General features: G+C 37.2%; 3 protein-coding genes across 7 annotated transcripts in view; all 3 read right to left on the bottom strand.

The window, feature by feature from the left end:
- The window catches only part of tti2 (TELO2 interacting protein 2), a 15,509-nt gene extending 6,463 nt beyond the window's left edge, over window positions 1-9,046 (bottom strand). Inside the window, exons 1-5 of one of the 5 annotated variants that reach the window (XM_073911119.1) lie at window positions 7,809-9,046; window positions 6,678-7,316; window positions 4,265-4,451; window positions 3,389-3,481; window positions 3,127-3,311 (exon numbers count right to left, since the gene is read on the bottom strand). In XM_073911119.1, the coding sequence (XP_073767220.1) occupies window positions 3,127-3,311; window positions 3,389-3,481; window positions 4,265-4,451; window positions 6,678-7,291 (1,079 nt within the window). In that variant the 5' untranslated portion in view covers window positions 7,292-7,316; window positions 7,809-9,046. Of the gene's footprint in view, window positions 1-3,126; window positions 3,312-3,388; window positions 3,482-4,264; window positions 4,452-6,677; window positions 7,487-7,808 lie in introns of those variants that run through there. The other 4 variants (XM_073911118.1, XM_073911121.1, XM_002663205.7 and 1 more) reach the window with 4 other exon arrangements.
- The window catches only part of grk5l (G protein-coupled receptor kinase 5 like), an 821,722-nt gene that overhangs the window by 37,900 nt on the left and 761,322 nt on the right, over window positions 1-22,500 (bottom strand). The window lies entirely within an intron of this gene.
- chmp4bb (charged multivesicular body protein 4Bb) overlaps window positions 13,676-22,500 on the bottom strand; it is a 13,482-nt gene continuing 4,657 nt past the window's right edge. Inside the window, 2 exon segments of the mRNA NM_213457.1 lie at window positions 13,676-14,729; window positions 20,133-20,265. Of these exon segments, the coding sequence (NP_998622.1) occupies window positions 14,665-14,729; window positions 20,133-20,265 (198 nt within the window). The 3' untranslated portion in view covers window positions 13,676-14,664.

Genomic DNA, 22,500 nt, shown 5'->3' with positions numbered 1-22,500 from the left:
CTGCTTAGTCCCTTTATTAATCTGGCGGAATGAACTGCCAACTTATCCCGAATATGTTTTACACAACGGATGTCCTTCCAGCTGCAACCCTTCACTGGGAAACATCCATACACACTCATTCACACACATACACTAAGGACAATTTAGCTAACCTAATTCACCTATAGCGCATGCCAACTGACCCAGCCGACGCTTGAACCAGAGACTGTGCTACCCACTGCGCCACCGTGCAGCCATGACTACAGTTATTGTAATGTAATTTATAATCAGTAACTGATTACATCTAGCCAGCTCGGTATGTATGCATAAAACACACAAATGTTCAATTGTGCAATATTATCCAATAAAAATATATTTTCTTATTGAATCTTTTTTTAATTCTATCCATTCAAAAATCTTTAAAATAGTAAGTCTCTTGAAACACGTTTAACTTCCTGTCATTTCAAACCTGTATGAATTTACAGAGAAAGTAAAAAAAGTGTTAATATATCTAAACCGCAATTCAATTCAAATCATTTCTTTTCAAAGCCACTTTTTTAATGTCTGTGACACTAATCACGTTTACCACAATTAGAATTTTCTTGGCCAAATTTAATATACAATTTTTATGTTGCCACATCACTTAATAACCTAATTAACTAGATATTTTCATAGATTGACAGCCCTGATATTTAATAAAATAATACCTAATAATAATTAAAACAAAACATAAACATCATAAAATTATGGCTATTGTTTAAATAAATACTCTTAATTTTAAGTTTACAAAATAAAACCATTATAATTACACAATTTTAGTTACCATTTTAGTTTTATATTTTATATAGCTTTATAAGTGTTTTTTTGTTTTGTTTTGAAATTCATAGTCACCAAAATAGCTTATAATTAAACAGACCAAAAAGAACAAAGCAATCTTATGCTGATGTTAAAGATTATTAACAAACTGCCTCACATCTCTACATCAGCAATTATTAATTCGGACAAAACTGAAAAACATTAGGGAGAGCTCCACACACCGCTGCTAGATGCTGACTTGAGCAGTGCTGTCATGTCTGCATTAATTCACACGTAATCGGGGTAAATGCAGGAATCCAAAAGATAATTTCAATACCTTTTTTAGACTTTTAAAAGACCTTCTCAGGATATTTTAAGACCTCATCGCCACTTCAAGTTCTAATCGGTATCAAACCTTTAACTTAAACAGTTTTTAGTAAACAGTTGTAGTTAAATAAATCAATGGAGCACAACCATGCAACAGAACTCAGATAAACTCGGAAGAAACAAAGCTACTTTGTGGTTGTAAAATAATAGTTTTTAAACTACGTGGTTGTTTTTAGCGACAGGCTTCAGCCACTGTTTAAACTCATCTTTCTCCAACCAGGAGTATGCAAACTTACATTTTCCCATCAGTTTCGCTACATGTGGAAAGCGTCACATCACCTTCTCGCATTTGTCACAAACGACGTCACATCACACGGAGGAGCTTGGTCGGACGCGCCCCAGTCTGAACCAATCGCGTGGATCGAGCACACCCTTGTTAATATTAGGAGGTAAATAAATATATTTGTGTTTTTTTTGTAGTCAAACACTTTGGACAACGCTTGAACAAAATTTAAGACCTCGTAAAAACACCATTAAGACTTTTTAATACATTTTAAGGGCCTTAATTTTCTTATAATGTATTTATCAACCCTGTGGGCACCCTGCGTAATACTCTTTATTTTAATGTGATCTATAAACTTGGAGTCAGTCAATTATTAGAACTTAAAATGTGAAATGGCTTAAAAATTAAGGACATTTTACAATTTTTAATCTGCGCTGGACTTTACACCTGCTTTCGGCTGGTCTATTGATCAGTATCTTTTAGTTCCTCAAAAAAGCAAAGCGCCAACAATACGACTAAACACACCTATTTTCTAGACCGACACACCCATGAGTCCACAAAGTGGCACAAATAGATTTACTATTCAAACAACATGGCAGAAAACTGAATATTAAGGTTGCGTTGGTCTGAAAATTGCAACACGTCGTGGAAACACGTCTCGCGCCTTGTGTATGATAGGGCTCATAGACTTTACTTGGGCGGGCCGCCCAGGCATAGTGACACTTTTTTTTTTACTGTAATTAACATCATTTACTTTTTTGGATTCACCCAATAACCAAACATCCGTGATCGAAGTAGTGGATAGTAGTGGAAGTAGTTTACCCATTTCGTTCTGTGTGCACAAGAACTGTCAACACTCCCACAGACAGTCACACATGCTCTGCAGACCCACAGAGGTGCGTCTTTTTGGGACTATATTCGTCCAGCCCGGGTTTCTTGATCTTCTAATATGTGCGGGAATCAACTTTTGCTTTCACTTTCTAAAGCTTGTATGCATTTTTGTATCACCTTAAGCCTACTTTCGCTTGGCTTCACAACTGTCAGCACATGCAGTCGCGAAAGTGAGAGAAACATTAAAATAATAATTGTATTAATCTAAACGACTCAGAAAAACTTTACTACATACTCCAAGAGGACGAAATGACTGTTCTAAACTTGCTGCAAAATGTATGTACACCATTAGTAATAGTTATTTAACGCATTTGCCTTATTTAAATAATCTACAGGTTTTAATCTAATTTTTAGAGATATTGTCTGTTTTTATTCCTTAAACAGTCATTTATTTCTCATTTGCTGATTGCTTTTTTAATTTGACGATGTTAATATATTACATAGGCTATTTTATATACATGTCTAAAATGCTTTGGCATTCAACCTGTCAGTGGCTGCACATGACTTCTGAATAGCATGAAAGTGAGAAATTTAGGATGTCTTTTTTTTATTTTTACTTTAACCCATTGAAAGGAAACAGTGTATAACAGTGTATAATAAATAAAATCATTGACTAAAATTAAATTATGCATTGTTTGTCGCATATAGTTAACTATTTATGGTTTCAATTCGGCTACCACAGCAGTTATATTTCAAACTTGAAATGAGCTTAGATTCGTTTCAACACAAACAATGCAGAAGTATAAATACATGGCTACGTGCAAGGGACGTGCTAAGGGTTACAGCGATCACTCGTCGCACAAGTATAATTCAGCTTTAATACTACTGATTAAAATTGATTTAGACCTCACCTGTCAATAAGTAGGACAAGATTTTTGGCATACACTTGACGAAGGTCTAGCTTGTGCTCCATTTCCATGTATGTCAAAATGTGGCACAGCAGATCATCAAAGCGATTTGATATGCATGGAAAACTTGCATGAGCTGAAGATTTCTCAAGAATGGGTAGCAAGTCTATAAGGCAGGGCAGCACAACCTGAACAGTATATGCAACAAGGTGAGACAATCCAAAAATCAAAACTGATGTATGTAAAACTGAAGTGAAATTGTTACCTGTACGAGCGCCGCCTCGGATGTGTATAAATGATTGAACAGAGTATGATACAGCACCTGGGCTCTATTAAACTGCCTCAGATCAGCAGCAGGCTGTGAAAGAAGATCAAACATTGAGTGTGTTTACATGGACGCCCCAATAATTCGATTAAGACAATACTCTGATTAAGAGTCTACCATGTAAACAGCGATTTTGATGACCTTAATCTGACTAGTTGAGTCATAATTAAACTAAACAGAAGTTCAATTACGACATGTGAACTGCTTAATCAAACTATTACCGTTGTGTAGGACTTTTTGCCTCATTTTGCGACAGAATATTCCATACACACAGGTCTGTTTGTCTCTATTCTTTGCACATACAGAGTCAGTAACAGACCACAGACACTCCCATAACAAAATGTAGAGGTTTTTTCTCATTCAACATGCAGTATCAAATTCCATCAAAACAGCACTCTTCCACCAGTCCTTATTTTTTACACTCATTTAATATCTGTTTGTCACGAGGTAATGTTCCTGAATGAAAGTGAAACTGCATTTAAAGTCAAAATTGCATGAAACTCTGGAGGAAACATGGATAGATGTTCAATGACGTTAATTGATCTATGTGCTGTAGCATGTAAAACAGGATCATGAAAGGAAGATTCAAAAAGCAACTCATGTAAACAGCTTAATTATATTACTGTCTAATTCAGATTAAAGCAAATAATCTGAATACTGATGTTCATGTAAACGTAGTCAATGTTTGTCGTCACTTCATTTGATAGACATTACCCTTACGGAAATCATACGTCAGCATTTACAGTTACATTTTTGTTCTAAAGTAAGACATTTTTGGCAAATAGAATTGTGCAGTATTAAAGGAAATGTACTTACCACGTTGAGCACAATGTGATGCAGGCAGTGCACACCTAATATTTTGTTTTCTATGTGATAATCATCAGAAATCAGCAGAGATGGAGGAAACACGTTCTCCAAATAATCAGTCAACCAGGGTTGTTCAACCTGCACAAGGGTAGTGGAGAACACGTGCTTCACTGCCTGGTTACGCTTCCAGTTCTTCCTGAACAGAATAAAGGACAAGTTTAATGATATATTATTATTATTATTATTATTATGTTCCTGGGTTTTCGCATTGCAAGCTAAGAAATAATAGCCATTTTAAAAGTACTCCAATCAAGTCTTTTTAAACCTAATAGGAAAATTAACAGGCCTTAAACACTTGATCAATACATTTCCATCGTAGTTTTTTAAAATTAAAACTACACTAACCGTGCATTCACACGGAGCAACAGCATTAACGCTTCCTATTCACTTTGAACAGGTGATGTCAAGCATTGCCGAACTGAATTGTAGGTCCGTTGGCACTGCTTCAGTGGCGTTGCTCGCAGCAGAAGTTGGGAGTTTCTTAACTTTTTAAGCGTCAGCCAATGAGATCGCTGTATGCAAATACATCAGCTCAGACAGAAGCCGATTGCTGACTAATTTCATTAGCTGATGTTACTATGACGATTGCATCTGCCCCAACTTCAGACACACCCTCTGTCAAGCTTTGATGCTGAAGTCCCGTGTGAATTGGGCGTAAGAGAATAGTTGAGATACACAATTTAATATGATTAATGAAATATTTGTGAGCTTACTGAATTTTTTTTTAGACATTTAATTAATGTATATTCCATTTTCATAAATTCTAAACAATATTTTTTACAATGAGCTAATCTGATTTTAATCTGGCCTTCTACATAACATGCTGAAACATTGATTGAAAACTCTGACTATTTATAGGGCTATTGTACATTGTCTGTGCAATGAGGCTCAAATATTGCGAAATTAACTAAACTCATGATGAAAACTACTAGTAAAAGAGCTAATAATTAATACTATTTAGTTGTATGTGTATTTTTTAAATGAATATTAACATAACAAACATTATTCTCACTGTTTATTATAATCTTATAATCTATAAACATATTGAGGCAAAGTTGGTTTTACATTCTCACATTCATTCATTTTTGAACAGTGACAACTCGTGAGTCGATCTCTATATTGTTCAGCGCGCTACTTTGAATATCCAGTTGGAAATCGCATGCAAGCAAGTATGACATCAAAACAACATTAGCACAATTTGCTTGACGGTGAACAATGTTGTACTGTGGTAGACATTGGCTGCAGTGCTAATATGATATCCTTCTTTAAAATTTGCAAAGAATGTTTTTCAAAAAATGTTACATGGAGAAAGTCCAAATGTGCAAACATAAAACAAACTTTACCCCAACAACTAATGGAATGTTGGAAATATGGAGGTAAATAGTCCTCGTGGTTAATCATGGAATAATAAAATGAAAATGAGAGTGGCCATCTAACTAATGAAGCATTGTAATTGTCTATGGGATAAAAGGATGGAGTGAGAGGATTGTATCACACACTGAGGAAGGCATTGTGCCAAAACGTTTGTGTTTTTAAATCACCTGAAGAATGTTAAAAATAAATAAATAAATAAATAAAAAAACAGTATGTGGCAATTATTTGATGATTGCGAATCATTATCTTTTTGAATAATAGCATTGAAAAGACTGACGCACCAAAGAAGTTTCTTTAAAAACCGCAAGCGCGCAGGGCAAACTTCAGCAACTTCTGCAGTGAGCAACGCCACTAAAGTGGCGCTGATGGATCCACAATGCAGTTCAGCAACGCCTGACATTACCCATTCAACGTGAACGGGAAGCATTGACGCTGGCCCCGAATGGGCCATAAGGGGAAGGGCTAGATAGCTCTTTAAACTGAGATTTTTCAGGACCACACCAGCTACAACGGCAGCATGGCTGCACACGGAAGTCAGGAGATGCACAAATTAGTATTTTTGTAATTATTACAACAAACAAACATGTTTTAATACATTCTTAACCGCATTTATGGTTTGCCGTCATAGTAAAAAAAAAACGGTAAAATAAAAACTGATAAAATTTGCTATCTATAATCTAAATCTACATGTAGTGGTGTCCCATTTCTTAGGATTACATTTTGAAATCTTTTCCCTTCACACTCTGTTTCAAGGGCCAAGGGGAAGGGATAGAGGTACAAAAATAGATTTGTGATTGGGCCAAAGTATCTTTTGTTATAACTTTTATACCTATCATGATTTTAGAGTACACCAGCAGTTCACTGAAGATGAAAATTTGATTCAATCATAAGCCTATATGCAGTTTTCAATACAGTAAAAAGACAAAAGGAACTAACCTAAAGAAGTGTAGTTTATCAGAGTCTTCGTGCTGAGGCAAGTGATACTTACTGAGTTAATTCTGACTGCAGTGTGTGAAGAACTGGACCGAAAACTCCTTTCTTGGCTACATCAGGCTTTCCAGACAGCAATTCCTGCACTGACCCGCTGCCTGTCATTCTCAGAAGTGCTGTCAAGAGTTCTGATGCTTTTTTTCTTGAGGGTCCATCAGTCCAAGGATGCTTATGCAGGTGTGTAACGGCGAATATATAGAGTGAGGGGGCAAGTGTACGAACTAGAGACTTTATTGACGCACCGTTTTGCTTCACAAGGAACTTCTCAATCTGCGCAGACAACGCAAGTAGCACGGCACTGACCGCCTGAGATTTGACAGGTATGCTCTCGTAACTCTGGGCAGGTAAAGTGCCGCTGTCTGTCTCGCACACTGGCAGGGCAGCGTAGCATGTAAACGAGTTCACTAGCCTTAAATACTGGCCTCTCAAGTCGGCGTTCACTTCAGGGAAGAGCCAGTCGAGAGGAGCGCCCGTTAGCAGCTCTATGGTGTCTTCCAGGATGCTCGCGCGTTTATCATGAGTGTCCTCCGACTCGAAGCGCTCCTGAATATGGCTCAAAGCAGCGTGAATAGAGCAGAAACCCGTTGAGTCTCTGATATTCAATTCCCGCATAGCTGTAGTTAATGTACCTGTCCCCCTGTAGAATAAACAGATGGCATATATGTATTAACAGCAACACAATCATTTATTTTTATCTAAGTCGTAGCAACTTTAGCTTGTTTTTAGTAATCATTTAAATGTTGAGGTATTTCTCTGCGAAGTACAAGTGCAACCTTAAAATGTTTCCCCGGAAACTGGGTTGTTTCTATAAGAGTTCCCGAGTCGCGTACAGATAAGCACAAACACAAGTGCATCTACATAAAGTTAAATTTTGATTTAGATTTTAGATTCGTGTTATGCTCAGGCTAATATACTTTAATTGTTTATTTATTTTCTTTTAATTCTATTTAGTACATGGCTTTCAGCTAACGAAAACGCAAAATTCTGAATCTCAAATAACTGGAATATTACTTAAGACCAATACATTTTTAATATTAATATTATTATTTAAACACAGAAATGTTGGACTGAAAAGTATGAACATGTACAGCACTCAATACTTGTCGGAGTTCCCTTTTGAATGAATTACTTCAGCAATGTGACATGGCTTAGTAGAGGTGGTTCTGTGGCACTGCTGTGGTGTTATGAAGCCCAGGTTGCTGTAAGAGTGGCCTTCAGCTTCTGCATTGTCAACACGGTCTTACAGCAATTCGTAACTTTTTGAATTAGTGGCTAATTCATATGAATTCATATCTCATTTGTACAATTTAGTTTGATTTGTTCCCCCAATAATGTTTGTGTGCCACACTTACTTTTTAAAATCATACAATTTCATACACCTGAATTCGTACAAATCAGCCACTAAACTGAAAAAAAAAAAAAAAAAACGTAAAATGGTTACGTTTCCTCACGAGAGCAGGCTTGCATTGTGGAATCTGGTGTCTCACATCTTTTTCACAATACACCATAGATTCTCTATAGGGTTTAGATCGGGTCAGTTTGCTGACCAATTAAGCACAGGGATTCCTTAAACCAGAACCTTTGGCACTGTGGGTAGGTGCCAAGTCCTGCTGGACTATTGAATCTCCATAAAGCTGCTCAGCAGAGGAGAGCATGAAGTGCTCTAAATTTAATATATATATTAATGAGGAATATGTCGCCACAGAGGAATGAACTGCTATTCCAGTATATGTTTTAAGCAGCAGATGCCCATCCAGTTGCAACCCAGTACTGGGTAACATCTTTAATAAAAAAAGTAAAACAATAAATTATATATTGGCCACTTTAATAGGTACACCTTACTATTACTTGATTGGACCCCATTTTGCTTTGAGAATTGCCTCAATCCTTCGTGGCATAGATTCAAGGAAGTAAAAATATTCCTCAGAGATTTTGGTCCATATTGACATGATATCATCACACATTTGCTGAAGATTTGTCAGCTGCACATCCATGATGCAAATCTCCACCACTTCAAAGGTGCTTTATTATATTGAGTTCTAGGGACTGTGGAGGTCATTCGAGTACAGTGAACTCATAGTCATGTTCAAGAAACCAGTCTGAGATGATTTGCGCTTTATGACATGGCGCGTTATCTTGCTGGAAGTAGCCATCAGAAGATGGGAACACCCTGGTCATAAAGGGAGGGACATGGTCAGCAACAATACTCAGGTAGGCTGTGGTGTTGACACAATGCTCAATTGGAACTAATGGGGCCAAAGTGTGCCGAGAAAGTATCCCCCACACCATTACACCACCACCCCCAACCTGAACCATTGATACAAGGCAGGATGGATCTATGCTTTCATGTTGTTGACATCAAATTCTGCCCCTACCATCTGAATGTCGCAGCAGAAAAATTGAGACTCATCAGACCAGGCAATGTTTTCCCTATCTTTTATTTTCAATTTTGGTGAGCCTATGCGAATTGTAGCGTTAGTTTCCTGTTCTTAGTTGACAGGTGTGGCACCCGGGGTGGCTTTCTGCTGCTGTAGCCCATCCACCTCAAAGTTCAATGTGATGTGTGTTCAGAGATGCTCTTCTGCAGACCTGGCCATTCTCCTCTGACTTCTGGCATCAACAAGGCATTTGTGCCCACAGAACTGCTGCTTATTGGATATTTTCACTGTTTTGGACCATTCTCTGTAAACCCTATAGATGGTTGTGCGTGAAAATTCCAGTAGATCAGCAGTTTCTGAAATATTTAGACCACCCCGTCTGGTGTCTACCTAAATGCATTGAGTTGCTGCCATGTGATTGGCTGATTAGAAATGTGTATTAGCGAGCGGTTGGACAGGCGTACCCAATAAAGTGGCCGGTGAGTGTATATATGAAACTAAAACTGCCAGTAGATGGCACAATCATGGAACCATTTGGATTGCTAAAAAGAACTAATTCAACATCACATCTTTTCTACACCTCAACCAAGAGGTTGATTTATGTTAAAAGTACTGGAATTCATACACATGCTATGAAAATCAGAAAATTATTTATTTATTTTAATAAATGTGTATACTGAATCATTTTATTTATTGAAGTATTCCATAAAATATTTCAGCTTCTACTTTAACAAAGGATTTGATCAATTTTCTTGTTGTTTTCTTTGTAAACCAGCAATGCTGTGTAGCGTAAAGCAGCATTAAAATAGTCTTTCAAACCATATAAAACACTAGAGATTGTAAAACAATTCAGCATCATCTCTTGGTGAAAAAGCACAAGTGACACACCCTTTGGACCAGGCCCGGATTGGCTAATCGGGAGGACCGGGAGAATTCCCGGTGGGCCGGTCCGTTTTTTGGCCGCGAGGGCCGGTGTCCCTAGCTCCAGTATCTGTTGCTCTCAGCAGTCACACTTTTTAAATTAATTTATTTATTTACCTGACCACAGTCATCTTATTCATTATTTTACCGCAGCTCTTTTTGTATATAACCAGCCTGCAGGTTAATGATTAGATAACTCAGATGAGCCACTGTTCAATAAACAGCTGTTGTGGTCCAGTAGTTAGCTCGTTAGGTTATGACGTCGTCAACCCGGGTATGATCCTCGTCTAAGTGTGTTAATTTATTTATTTTTTTTATTGTTAAGACATACGATACTGTTAGGGTTGTTGAACATTTAAAGCTCTAAAGCACCTGTTTTCTCAAAAAAGACGGGATAGTGTAATTAGAAACTGAATTGGAAATTACCTTACTTTAATATAGTCAGTCGTGAACTGAGGTGGGCCGGTCTGAGGCTTGAATCTCCAGGGCTGAAAAAGAGTCCCACTCCGGCCCTGCTTTGGACAGTATTTGCAACCTCCCACTCTCCTATGTTAATCTAATAGGAATGTGAATGAAAGTGCAATTCATCGACTGACCCCTAGGGGCTGGCTCCAAAAGGAAGTAAATTCCAATTGACACTCATGTTAAAACACCCAATGCCTAAATCAAGGTGTTTTACAGCCTGGTATGAAAAAAAGAATTTACAAAATCCCCACAAAGCTCTGAGGCAACAGATAAATAGATTTATAGTTGTGTTTAAAATAGAATCAATCACATCAAGGAAGGCTTTAGGTCTGTTCACATTTTCAGCAATTAACATAGAGAAATAGGTAGATTTAGCATGTTTTACAACTTTTTTGATAATTAGATTTAAATTGAACATATCAAAGCATATGTGTAGCTTATTTTTAATCCACTTTCACTCTACTTTCAAACAATCCCGTCTAAGAGGCCGGGTGGTTTCATTTAATCAGGGCTAGCTAACATGCTTTACCCTTTAATAAAGCAGAGGGACAGTGTTCAACGATGTAAAACAAGCTTCATAAAACCATTCCCCCAAACTTTCAGAATCAGTTTTACTGTGGATATCATTAGCAAAATATAATAATGTTTAGAAAAAAAATTGTATTTTCAGAATTATTGGCTCTAGACAACTGTGAATGCTGAGTGAAAGTAGGTGATGGAGAAGAGCATTCAATTTTAAAGAAAACTAGAAAATGATCAGTTTGCATTTTCAGTTCCTCCTGTATTGGCTCCACGAGGAAAAGTGGGAAGTTGCCACTCGGTCCTAAGCTGTCGTATCGTACATTTGCTTGCGGTTTTGGCAGTGAAGGTATTGGGATGTAGTGTTCTTTGATGGTGGTGGAGAGCTGAATGATGTTCTATCAACTCTGGATGTAGGCTTGTAGATCTGGTTCAAAGTATGGGCAACTGCCAAACAAAACCATTTGAGAGGCATTGGTTTCTTACTCGCCAGAGTCCGTCCTGTAGACCAGCCAAAAGCTTGCAATGGACAGATCAAGGATATACCCATAGAGGGGAATGTGTCATGATTTAGCTGAGGACTTCTGTCAGAAAGAGCATTCATTCATTTTCTTTTCGGCTCATTCCCTTTATTAATCTGAGATCGCCACAGTGGAATGAACCGCCAACTTATCCAGCATATGTTTTACGCAGGAGATGCCCTTCCAGCTGCCACCCAACTTTGGGAAACATCCATACACACTGATTCACACTCATACACTACATATAATTTAGCCTACCAAATTCATGTCTTTGGAATGTGGGGGGAAACCGGAGCACCCGGAGGAAACCCACGCGAATGCAGGAGAACATGCAAACTCCACACAGAAAAGGCAACTGACCCAGCTGAAGCTTGAACCAGCAACCTTCTTGCTGTGAGGCGACAGCACTACCTACTGCGCCACCGTGTCACCCTATCAAAAAGATCAATCCCACTCATGTGCTCAATTTAAGCTGGCAAGAGTGATGGACAAGGAACAGTTTTTTCCTTGGACACTTTGCTCCACTGTTTGACTGTTGGAAAAGGCACGGTCCAACTGGAATTGCTCAAAAGATTTACATTTGTTGTCATACCATTTTACAACAATCACCCTTTAAGTATTATCAGAGCCATGCCCTCTCTTTATCTGTTCTTTATCGGTCTACAAGTGAGCTCCATCAGTCGAAACCAAACCTTCCACATACTGTGGCCAGCTTGTTAAAGAAGGTCTTCGCATTATGTGCATTGAAACTGGTTGATCTGGCTAAACGTGTAGCTTGAGGCCTCCCAATAGAGAGATTTATTTACATGGACATAGTAATCAAATTATTTGCCTTAATCTGTATGAGACAATAATACGTTTGCAGTGTTTGCTGAGTTGCTTTATGAATGTTTTAGAGCAGGGGTCACCAAACTTGTTCCTGGAGGGCCGGTGTCCTCCATATTTTAGCTCCAACCCTAATCAAACACACCTGAACAAGCTAATCAAGGTCTGAAGCTGCGGTCACACTGGGCTTTTCCTCCCATCAACTTCCATTCATACTAATTCATACCATTCATATTGTGTGAACACACTACTTACACTATTTATACTACAAAATGGCGTAGAATAGTGCATAAGTATGCAATTCGGGACGCAGCTTAAGGGTTTACTCAAACAACTTCCTGGTCCAATTGAATTAAAACGAAGTTTTGTAGATGTTAGTATCAGTATTGTTAGTTTTAAGATATCTATTACTTAGTGCACACCAAAACAGTGACAAAATTTGCGTGACATAAAAAAACAAACAAAAAAAATCATGTAAATTTTGTAGTTTGTCACTTTCACCAAAATGGATCAATGATTTTATTCAGGTCACCTCATACTTCCATTTCTCTTCAAATCATAACCTATCAAACTCTCTCTTGTATCTGACATGCCCCGCCTCCTTCAACATGCATCTCATTTGTTTTTCATTTGATGCACTTCAGCTAAACCTCTCTCACAGGCAGAGCAGTGATAATACCAAACACTATTGTATTGACCTTATTCTAAAATGCGGAAGTGCGCCTGTTTTCGCGATTGTCTTAGAACTTCCGATTCAGTCGCCTATGGGAGAAATGACTAGGAATAATAAACGGCAGAAAATGGCCAAACTACTTGCTCAACAAACAAATGTTTGCATGACTATACAGACCAAGTAGCATAATATAATAAGAAAATATTAAATTGCAACATCAAGCAGCGTAACGAGCAGTTGTTAACGTCAAAAAAATGAATGGAAGTGAATGTGACCGGAAATCGCGAGACAAAAAGATTCAAATGGCAGCGCCCACTCGACAGCTGAGAATAAGGTGAATAAATAGAACACAGCCAGAAACTGTTTCTAACTACAGCTCTAGATGTGGTTGCAAGCATAGAAGTTTGCGACGCAGTTTGCAAATGTTCGTTGGAACGATGGATTTGGAAAAAGCCAAATCAACGAACTATGATTGTAACAACACAACTTGTGACCTTAATTGGCTAAGAATGGTTTTAGGAAACGCACCCCTGCTAGTCTATTTACAATGGGAAGACTGGAGGGTTTCCAGCTATTGATGACAGATTTCTCAATTGTTTTTATTTACAGTTAAAATGATTGCTATTAGTAATATAGTTTGTTTTGTAGCCACTTCCAGAAATGTATGGAAAACACCATGAATAAAGGCGTTATATTGAAATGTAAATACAACAGTGCTTTAATGAAAATCAATGTTGGCCCTGACAAACACCTACATAAAGATAGAAAACAAGACCAGAGAGAAATTATTTAATAACTAGATGAAGTACATACACCATGCCTCCCTCTTTTTTCCCCCACACACAGTCAATATAAAGTCAAGTTGCCATTAATTAAGGCACATAACACAGCAGACAGTTCTTTAAATGTTCTTGCACAATGTAGGTGCAAAATGGAAGATGGAAGTTACCCTTTATATATTCATAATCCTACCATAACTAAGGATAGAAAAAAGGAATCCAAAGTGTCATGATCCCAAATAAAACCCCCCTGAAATTTTTAAACATACAAATGTACATGAGCCTGAATAGATACAGCATTTTTGCATCTTCAAAATATGAGGAAAATATGCAGTTGAGGCCAAAAATCATGTCAGTTATTCCAATCTGATTTGTTTTCATTACCAAACTATAATAATTACCAAACTGTCAACAATCTACAAAAACCTGTTCATGTTGTTAGAAGTGCTGACTAAAATGGATTTAGCAGAGCACATCAGGTTTAAAAGATTGAAGCAAATAACAGTACCAAGTATATTAAACAGCGAGTTGACCATGTAACTTGTGTACTGACAAACACAATGTTTACAACAAGCCAAAACAACACATTTCTGACGAGTAGAGAAGCCCAATTAACCATACTTTTCATAAGAGTGAAAATCAGAAGCACAATGTGATGCATACACACAAAGTAAAAATCGCTGACAAACGTTTAAAGGTCACTTCACATGTTTTGTCAGATTTTATTGTCTTAATAACTTGCTTCGGATCCGCTCTTTTTTTTTTGAACTCTTGCTTTAGACATATTGAAAGAGACATGGAAACTCAGAAAATGTGTTTTGTAGTGTTAACCCACTGAAGTTGATCGGGAATGCCTAGACAAGCTAACCTGGTCAGGAAATGATAGTCTATTAGATTAAATAATTCACATGGCCCATGCTTTGAGTTCCTCCATGTCATCCTCGTCCTCTTCTTGTCTCTTTTTCTGAGCTGGAAAGACAAAGAGACATGGTAATTAAAAGATTCCATGAGGAAACATCTCAGAATGTCTTCCTAGGTATTTTCAAAAATTTTAAATTATAAAAACAATTGTAATTTGTGAAACTTATATATTTAATATATATTTTTTTCTTTATAACAGCCAATCACCAGATTTTTTGATATACTTAACAGAGGACCTATCAGGCAAAACAGTTTAATCACAGCAACAGTGTGTGAATATAAACAGCTTCTAACGGTAAAAATTTGTACATGTCATTAAGGCTGATTTATACTTCTGCGTCAATATGCTACGGTGCAGCCTACGCATCGACGCATAGCCCTACGTCATAGCCATCACTGACGTGCACCTCACAAAAAAATGTAACTATACATCACAATGACATGTAGCGCAAGCTCTGTGATTGGTCGGCTTGGAAGTGCTAACGAGTCTGGGCTGGACCGAATGCCGCGCAAGCCCAATGGAGCAATTGTTTACAAGTGTTGAGTCCTGTGAAGGAGCTCCAGATGGAAAGTTTTGTTTTGCGTTTACCTCATGGTTTAAGTTGTTGCACGTCCACCGGTCCTGTCTCAAAATGAGCGAGTTTGAACCACTTGTACATTAAGAAAGCGTTCAGAAAAAAAAAAAACACCAGCAAAGATACTCGACACAGAGGAACAATAACACCTCCATGCCAACTAGCATTTCGGAAGTGTTATTGCAGAACAATCGAAACAGTATAAATACATAGTTGAAAAGTATAAATACACAGCTACGCGTGTTGCATGAGCCACTGGTGACGCCGATCACTTGATGCAGAAGTAAAAACCAGGCTTTAGAGGGGGAAAAAGACCCGTCCATTAGTGAAAATCTATGCCATATGACGTTAGGGCTCCATTTTAATGATCTAGGCGCAAAATCTAAAGCACATGGCGCAAAAGCATTAAGCATGCTTCCGAATCCACTTTGGCTATTTTAAAAACAGAAAAATAAAGTTTGCGCCCCAGTGCATGGTCTAACAGTGCTGTGCTTATTCTCCTAATGAGTTACGGTTGTGTTTTGAGCATAACGCGCAATAAACCAATCAGAGGCTCATCTCCTATTCCCTTTAAAGCCACCTTTTCCCAGTATACGACAAGCGACAGACTGGAAGTCATTAATTTCCAATGGAAAGTAGTCCAGGAGCAATCTGATCATCTCTGCGTGTGAAAAATTCGTATCCGATTTGAGCTGCGGATATGTTAAAATATTTTAGCTCCTGCAACTAGGCTATATGGAACCAGCCGACTGGATATGATGTATTCCAGTGTTATCTAAGGGGGTCCGTGCACGCGAGATGAGAAATAGAAGTTTATTTTTCATTATTTTTTGCACCAGGAAAGTTTTTTAATGTTGTCTCCATATTCCCTTCAAAATTTTTAGCGGTCTATGCGTTTCTAATATTCATTCATTAAACCATGGTGAACGCACAGAGAATGAAGGCTTGCTTTTGCTTTTGCACTCCTTTATTTTCTCTTATCATGCACAACAAAACTGAAAATTCTGTGCAATTCCCACAAAAGGGCGTATTCTGACAGTTGTGTCCGAATGTCATATGCAGTGGAAAGGCAGCTTAAGAGTTGCATTTGCTATTTACATGTCAGACTTTGTAAGTGGAAAAATGGAATGCTTCACTTGCGAGAAATCAGTTAAACAGAACATCTGCGCGAGGATAAAGAATGAGCCTCCTCCATTCGGCCTCTATACTTTTTATTTTATTTTTACTCTTTACTTTACTCCTTTACTTTTGTGGAGTAAGGAAACAGTGTTGCATGCACTCCAATGAAGACATCCACTAGCCTATACATTTAATTTCGTAATTTTGTTTAAGCACAAAGTTGTTTCAAAACTATTTCCAAATTCAGTTCTAATTTCCAGCAACCGAATGAATAAACAATAATAATGAAGTGTGGTAAAAAAAAAGTTATATCCAAACACACATCCTAGTCCTAGTCCCATATGTTAATGCATACATCTCCAAAACCTGACAGGTGGACAAATCTAAACTTGTTTTTATTAAAACAAATATAAATATGCATATAATAAATCATACTACGGCTAATAATAATAATAATAATAATAATAATATTATACTTATACAAATTGTCATGAATAAACTGAAAAAAGCTCCCAGACATAAAGAAGTCATGGAGGTAGTGGTTGTTATATTTATATAGAAAATAAAAATTTTTGTAACATTAATCCTTTAATTTATTTTTTTTGTAAAGATATTTGTGTATTGCTGTACATTCGGTGTGTATTAAGCAACGTGTGCGCAATTGGACCACCATAGGCACATAACTAACGCGCTCTTTTAGACTTTTAGACTTTTTTTAACCATCTTTTAGTTAGTCAGTGGCCCAATAATGCGCCTTTACACACCTCCTTTTTAAGGCCCGTGCACACAGAGATGTTTTTTGTTCATGTTTTCTGTCAACATTTAATGTCTTTTGGCTAAATAAAGGGCGCTAATGTAAACGTGCACACCAACGCACAAAACGCCAGGCGTAAAATCGTCATTTTGTTCACGTGCACAGGGATGCTGAAGTTACAGTAAAGAGCACTTAAAGCCGCTCAAGCGCAAAACTGTCAAAGAGAGCGCTCATTGAAGAAGATGCCCAGAGGCGATATGAATGTGGAGCTGCTTATTGCTCTGGTGAACAATAATCATTTCTTCATCGCTAGAGCTGCCACTTGAACCATCCATAACAACAAGCGTGTCAACTTTGTCGTCTTCTTCTGTGTTACAAGCGGGTGTCAGAAGCTTAAAGTTGTGTAGTGCCATCTAATGTCAAGTGATTTTGCATACTCTTCTGCTCGACGCCAGTGAAAATCGCTTCGGTTTGAATCTGGAACGTCTTGAAAAACCATGACGATAAACACCGGCAGACCGCAACACCCACGAGTTCACAAAGTGGCACAAATGGATTTACCATTTAAACAACGTGGCGCAAAACATGAAAATTAGAGTTGAGCTGGTCTGAAAATAGCAACAAATCGCGCCATACATGCTTTGCACCTTTTTATGCCGGGTGTATGATAGGGCCCTTAGTTAAATCTGCCACTATGCTGCATTTGTAGCTCCGCCAATTTTTGAAAAGAGGGCTGGGAGCACAATCTCATTTGAATTTAATGCAACAGTCACCAAATTGGCACAATTAAGATCGAGGAGTAAAAGGGTCAGTTTTAAAGAGATATACAACATTATTTGTGTGGTATTTTACGCTGAAACTTTATATACAAACTCTAGGTACATCAGAGACTAATTTTAAATCTTGGCATAAAAAAGTCCCCTTTAAATCTTTTATACATGAATGTTATGCCTAGTCGACACTACATGTGCCGACTCATTATGTGTAAACTATTGAATGACGCATCAAAAAGGCTAGCTTATGAATCACCAAAACCTTCCAGACTAAAATCCAATATCTAAAATGTTGAATATTCTGGATCAGTCAGCTGACTAGTGACATGCTGCAGCCAATGAGAGAGCAAGTCATTGGTTGACTGGCCATTGTGTTCACATGCTTAACAGAAATGCCTGTGATTAGGCCGAATGGTTTCGATGCTCTTTCTTCACCCAGCGTTCAAAGAGACACGATAGCATGTGAAAGCTGATTGACAATGCTTTCGAACGCTCCCTTGAACATCATTCAGAGAGATTTCAAACTCTGTATCAGTGATGTCATCATCACACAAGCAGCCAATAGTGTTCAACACTTTCTGACATTTCATTCGCTGTGGTTTGGTGGATTATGGACAGAGTTGCTGTCATGTAGCGTGACCTTCTTGAGGATCATTTACATAGTGGGACATAATGCGATATACCACAGTGATACGAAGACGCAAATTAATGAAGTCTAAACGACAGCGATCTGCACATGTCTCAAGTCATGTAGCGTGAATAGGCTTTAGAGGGTGTAACGATATATTGCAACATCGAGAATCACAAAATAAAAATGTGCTACTGATGTAAACGATAAGATTCGCAGTACTGAGCTTCATTTAAACAGCTTCCTGTATTCATTAGGTATATTTCACCCAAAAATATCAATTCCGTCTTCATGTACCTCCTTGCATAATGATGTTTGTAGCTGCAAACATAAATGTGAGCCGACGCAAGTTAGGTTGCTTTGGTTTGCTCAGCACACACGGAGAAAGAGAACGCACAGCATCCTACGTCAGTGTGCATTCTCAGAACCATTTGCCTATGCTGCGAATAACAGGTAATGCTGTTGTAAATAATGTTTAGTTGTTGTACAGAGCCACAAGGTGGTAATTATAATTTGCATGCATAAATACATTTTTAATCTGACAGTGATGGCACACACTGACTTGAGCAGAAGTTAAATGAAAGGGTTTTAACCACCATAAATGCATTTCAGGGGTATTTTATATTGTTTATTCTTTAATAGCAAACTGAAGAACTATTCTGCAGATTCAATGAATGTCTGTATTCAGATTGTGAGTGTTCTATTTGTGAGAATAACCGTATGCAGAGTATCAGAGGCACCATAAGTACTAAATAACATCAGATATAATCCAAGAGGGATTTTGAGAATGATGAATGTCTGATTTTACCAGAAGTCTATTTATATGTTGTCCATGGCAGAGTGCAAGGATAGGCATCTAGCATAATTAATAATTCATTATCAGAATTACGCCCCATTCACACGGGGCTTCAGCGTCAACACTTGACTTAAGGCGTGTCTGAAGTTGGGGCTAACGCGATCGTGATAGCTGCGTCAGCCAATGAAATTCAGTCAGCAATAGGCCACTTTTTAGCTGGTGTTTTTGCATACAGCGATCTGATTGGCTGACGCTTCCTTCGGATCCACAATGCAGTTCTGCAACGCCTGACGTCACCCTTTCAAAGTGAATGGGAAGCGTTGACGATGACGCCCCGTGTGAATGGGGCGTTATGAACAGTTGTATTCTGATGTCATCACTGTCCTCTGCAATAAGGACTAGGACCAATTTATAATAATTTTTTTGGGGGGTTTTCACCCCTATCCCTGACAGGACAGCAGAGAGAACCGACAGGAAAGCATGAGGAGCAGAGAGAGGGGAAGGACCAGCACAGGACCACGAGGCGGAATCAAACAGTAGGCCCACATATTATAATATTATTATTGTTTTTTTTACCGTATGTTTAAGGAATTACAGCAATAATTCTAATATTAAACTTGTTTATAGCATACGATATTGAGATAGAGAGAGAATTTTGAGTTTATTGCCTTTAAGCTAGGATATTGAGATAATATTATATTGAGAGTTCAGTATCGAGATATGTATCGAATCGTGACTTGAGTGCATCTTTACACTGCTAATGAATGCTGTATACAATGATATGTATTCAACAGCCTGTAACATACCGACAGCTGTCTTTTTGGGTAATGGGTTTGAAGGCACGTTGGGCAGAGGCACATCCTCTGGGCCACTGATTTGCAGCAAGTCCTTGTCCAGCTCCTCCTGTTCTAGTTCCTCCAACTCAGCCATAAGCTCATCCTAAAGAAGACCAAGAATCACATTGTTCAGTCAACATCTAAATATAACTGTAGAGAATGTTGAAGCAAAAAGCACTGTGGGATACATTTTAATCAGTGGTTAGGGCTGCACAATATATTGTTTAAGCATTGATATCGGAATGTGTCACAATCATCAATGTTGTAATGTTGAGTCTGGATTATAATTGATCAGAAACCACAATGGAGTCACATGTGTTTTAAGACCTGTCTGTTTAAGCCTTTTCAAATGAGCTTAAAGCATTCATGGGGTGTGCATAAATGGTGTCCAAGTGGGAATAAAAGTGGGATTCAAATAAAAAATGCAGACTAGATATGGTGCTAGAAAAGAACTTTTGAATACCAGTGCATTTCAGAACCTTCACTTGTTACCCAAGTTACAAAATAATCCCCATGCAACATAGGCAAGATAATAATTACAACCGTGTGTTGTTAGCTGTGTAAAATAATGTACTTGTTTTCATAATATACGGACTTGGTTTTGTAAGTAGCAGTGCCAGTAGGCTTTAAATTTATCTTGTTACCCAAGACTTAACTCATTTAGATGTGAATCAAATCAAGTAAATGGGCTCATTCAACTTCACCATGCTTGTAGACACAGCCGGCCCTATAAGTTAACTAAGCGGCTGCTTAGGCCCCCACAACCCGCTAGTGGTCAGAGCCGTTTCCTTGCTGAAACCGTTTTTATTTGCATTTTACAAATTATTTTAATTGACAGTGCTTTAGTACTCTTTTAGTACTTTTACTGGAAAGAAAATATATATAAAACAGGGAAAAAAATAACGACGACAAGAGGCAAGTACAAAATTATTTTTAGCATCACTCTTAAGTGCTAATAATGATATTATAGACATAGGCCTTATCTAGTTGCACATTTACTGAAAATAGGCAATTACAGATGAATAAACGTCATACTTGTATGACATATTTAATTTTTTCACGGTTGTACATACCTGTTTTTTTGTCTAAAACATTTTACTAAAAAGCAATTATGTCTTTCACTGACATACTTTGCACACTTATAATATTTTTCGTAATTTTTTTGTAATATTTTTCTTGACATGTTTATAAAAGTTATTTCCTAACTGAATTAATCTATAAGGTCTGGACCCTGCATCTCAAAAATCTAAATCCATAAGACACTAATTATTTAATTAAAAAAAAAAAAAACTCAATGTAGGAAACAGGGAAGGAGATAGAAGTAAATAATAAAGTTTGTGTTTGGGTATTAACATTAACCCAGTATTTGTTTCTTCCCTTTTTCTTATGTGTTTTTAATATTAATATTTAATATATATTATTTGCTTATTGATTTCATTTATTATGGATTAAACTTGTTTTGTTGTTATTTGGAGTTTTTAATGAGTTCAGAATGTATATTTTAATAATTCTATTTTATTTTATTAGTAATGCATTATTACTTTTGGCTAATTATTGATTATTGTTCAATGTTTTTTGCTTTTGGAATTAAAAAAAATCTGTTTGCTAAATTAATAGAATATGTTTTAAACACTTCAGAAGGACGCAAAGTAGGAATCACTGGTCCCTTTATTAAAGATGGTTTAATCCTTTATTTTTGAAGCTGCTAGTTGACAAAAACAGTGCTGTTTTAAAATGTCCAAACCATTTAGACAGCTATTAAGTAAAAGAAACCAGGCTTTATTTTTCTATTTCAATGAGTGTATTTAATAAGCAATAAAATAATTGTGGGCTGGTTTGCAATGGTAATACTTCACTATTTAAAGCAAGGTAGGGCCCTGATATGTACAGGGCCGACCCTGTTGTGGACCAGAGAAAGAAGGTCCCACAAATAGAAATGTTTAAAATTGAAAGATATAAAAAATATATGTAATATATGTACATACACTCATATGCCACACATTTTTCAAAATACTGCAAAAAAAAAAAAAAAAAATTATATATGAATATGACAGCATGTAGGATGGCTGTGCCCTGAAAAGATTAAGGACCTACAACTTCTGGACCAACAGGACAACTAATTTTGCCTATCCCTAATTATAATAAAGCTTTTTATTTTACTTTGTTCAGAGAGTAGGTAGATGTCTATGACTACATTTCAAAACATCTAGCGGTGAAAAGAATTATAAAGATCATATTTTAAAACCACAATAAATAACAATATCAGAAAAGAATGTTTTAAGTATTTAGTTATTTATTCCAAGAAATTAGATCTATGAACTTAATAAGGTTGTGCAAA

The sequence above is a fragment of the Danio rerio genome, chromosome 8, assembly GCF_049306965.1.
Source record: "Danio rerio strain Tuebingen ecotype United States chromosome 8, GRCz12tu, whole genome shotgun sequence".
Classification (NCBI taxonomy): domain Eukaryota; kingdom Metazoa; phylum Chordata; class Actinopteri; order Cypriniformes; family Danionidae; genus Danio; species Danio rerio.
Note: the sequence above shows the minus strand (reverse complement) of the source record. Positions and strands in the feature narration are given on the sequence as shown.